Genomic DNA, 1462 nt, shown 5'->3' on the forward strand with positions numbered 1-1462 from the left:
ATGTATTGGTGCATATTGGTATTTCCAAATTTCTAAGCTCGGCTCTCTTGGCATATTTTGCTTTCGACAATGCAGACTATACTCCGAGAAATATGAGAGAACTTATTACGGAGGACAATAGTGAAAATGCAACTACATATAAGGATAGCAGCGATCTGCAGGTACGTTTCAAGTTGATGTTCCTTCAATCTGAAACCGAGCTTCATCTATATGATCATGAAATTATCAGAAATGATACCACCACCCCCACTACCATACATATCCTTCATTAATCTTTTTACTATATTTGAAATTTCAGAAAAACAAAGGTGACTGCTCAACTGATTGGCTTTCAACCATGCCCACGATCCCAACACACTATAACAATTCTTTGAATGACTATCCGAAATATCAAGATAGTGAGGGAACTTTCGAGTTCAATATAGGATCTGAGGGAGCTATAAATCTTAACCAAATAAGTCAGCCAAGTAATATTGCAAAACCGGTTGGTTATGGTTTTCATGGAAATGATGGCAGCACGACTAGTCTTTGTGGAGGTGCTCTTAGTGGACGAGCATCTAATACTAATAATGGTCACGGTTATACTAATGGTAATGGTGCTCATGTTGGAGTTCTAGCAAATGGAAGCATGGTTAGTGCATCACAACCGTCCAATCTTTCACAAACAGCACAACAGCCAATGCCCACTTTGAATTTATTTCCAAGTAATACAATGTTTGCCATGGATAATCCAAACCATTTAAGGCAACAGGAGCTTCTACCACAGTTATATCCACTCATCTATGACTCTAGCATTGGAGGGATAAGGATGTTGACTCCGCCTCTAGATGATGGTGAAGACCTCCTCAGAAGCTACCTTGGTGAGGACGAGGACATGCAAAACACCGCAACCACGGACATGGCCCATGGAATGCAGAATGCAGCAACCATGGACATTACACTGGGAATAACAAATTCTGCAACTGTGGAGATGACCCAAGAAATTTCAGGAGATGGTGCTGCTGGTCAGACCAATGCAATGCAGCTTCAAGGCCACGGCAGTGAGTTTTTCAACACGGATAGTACTACTGTTGAAACAGCCGGCATATCAGGTACAGGTGGACTAGGAACAGACGAGATGATGCATGGGGTAAATATGGATGAATTTAACAAATTTATGAATGAGAAGGTATGTACTATTCTCAGTATTAGCATGCCTGCATTTTTCTATTTCATTGTCCTTCTAAAATTTGCGAGAACTTAAATTTTTGTTGCGGTAGTACTAAAATAAATATGCGAGCACTATTATTTCGTTACGCCATTTGTGAACTAAATTTTGTAAAATAATGATACAAAAACTTTTAGCGTGTGGCTGCATACATTCTATCTTTTGTAGGTACTTTGCATTGAATAATATTTAGTTGCAGTTCATGGCTTTGCGAAGATCATCATTTCTGGTTAGTTTAGATATTACTTCACGGCT

The 1462-nt window shown here is 39.3% G+C and overlaps 1 protein-coding gene across 1 annotated transcript in view; it reads left to right on the plus strand.

Annotated features, from left to right (window-relative positions):
* LOC123138620 (uncharacterized) overlaps positions 1-1243 on the plus strand; it is an 81540-nt gene extending 80297 nt beyond the window's left edge. The window contains exons 2-3 of the mRNA XM_044558572.1: positions 38-161; positions 299-1243. Coding sequence (XP_044414507.1) covers positions 38-161; positions 299-1243 — 1069 coding nt within the window. The remainder of the gene's footprint in view (positions 1-37; positions 162-298) is intronic.
* The last annotated feature ends 219 nt before the right edge of the window (positions 1244-1462 follow it).

Source organism: Triticum aestivum, chromosome 6B, assembly GCF_018294505.1.
Source record: "Triticum aestivum cultivar Chinese Spring chromosome 6B, IWGSC CS RefSeq v2.1, whole genome shotgun sequence".
NCBI classification, from domain to species: Eukaryota; Viridiplantae; Streptophyta; class Magnoliopsida; order Poales; family Poaceae; genus Triticum; species Triticum aestivum.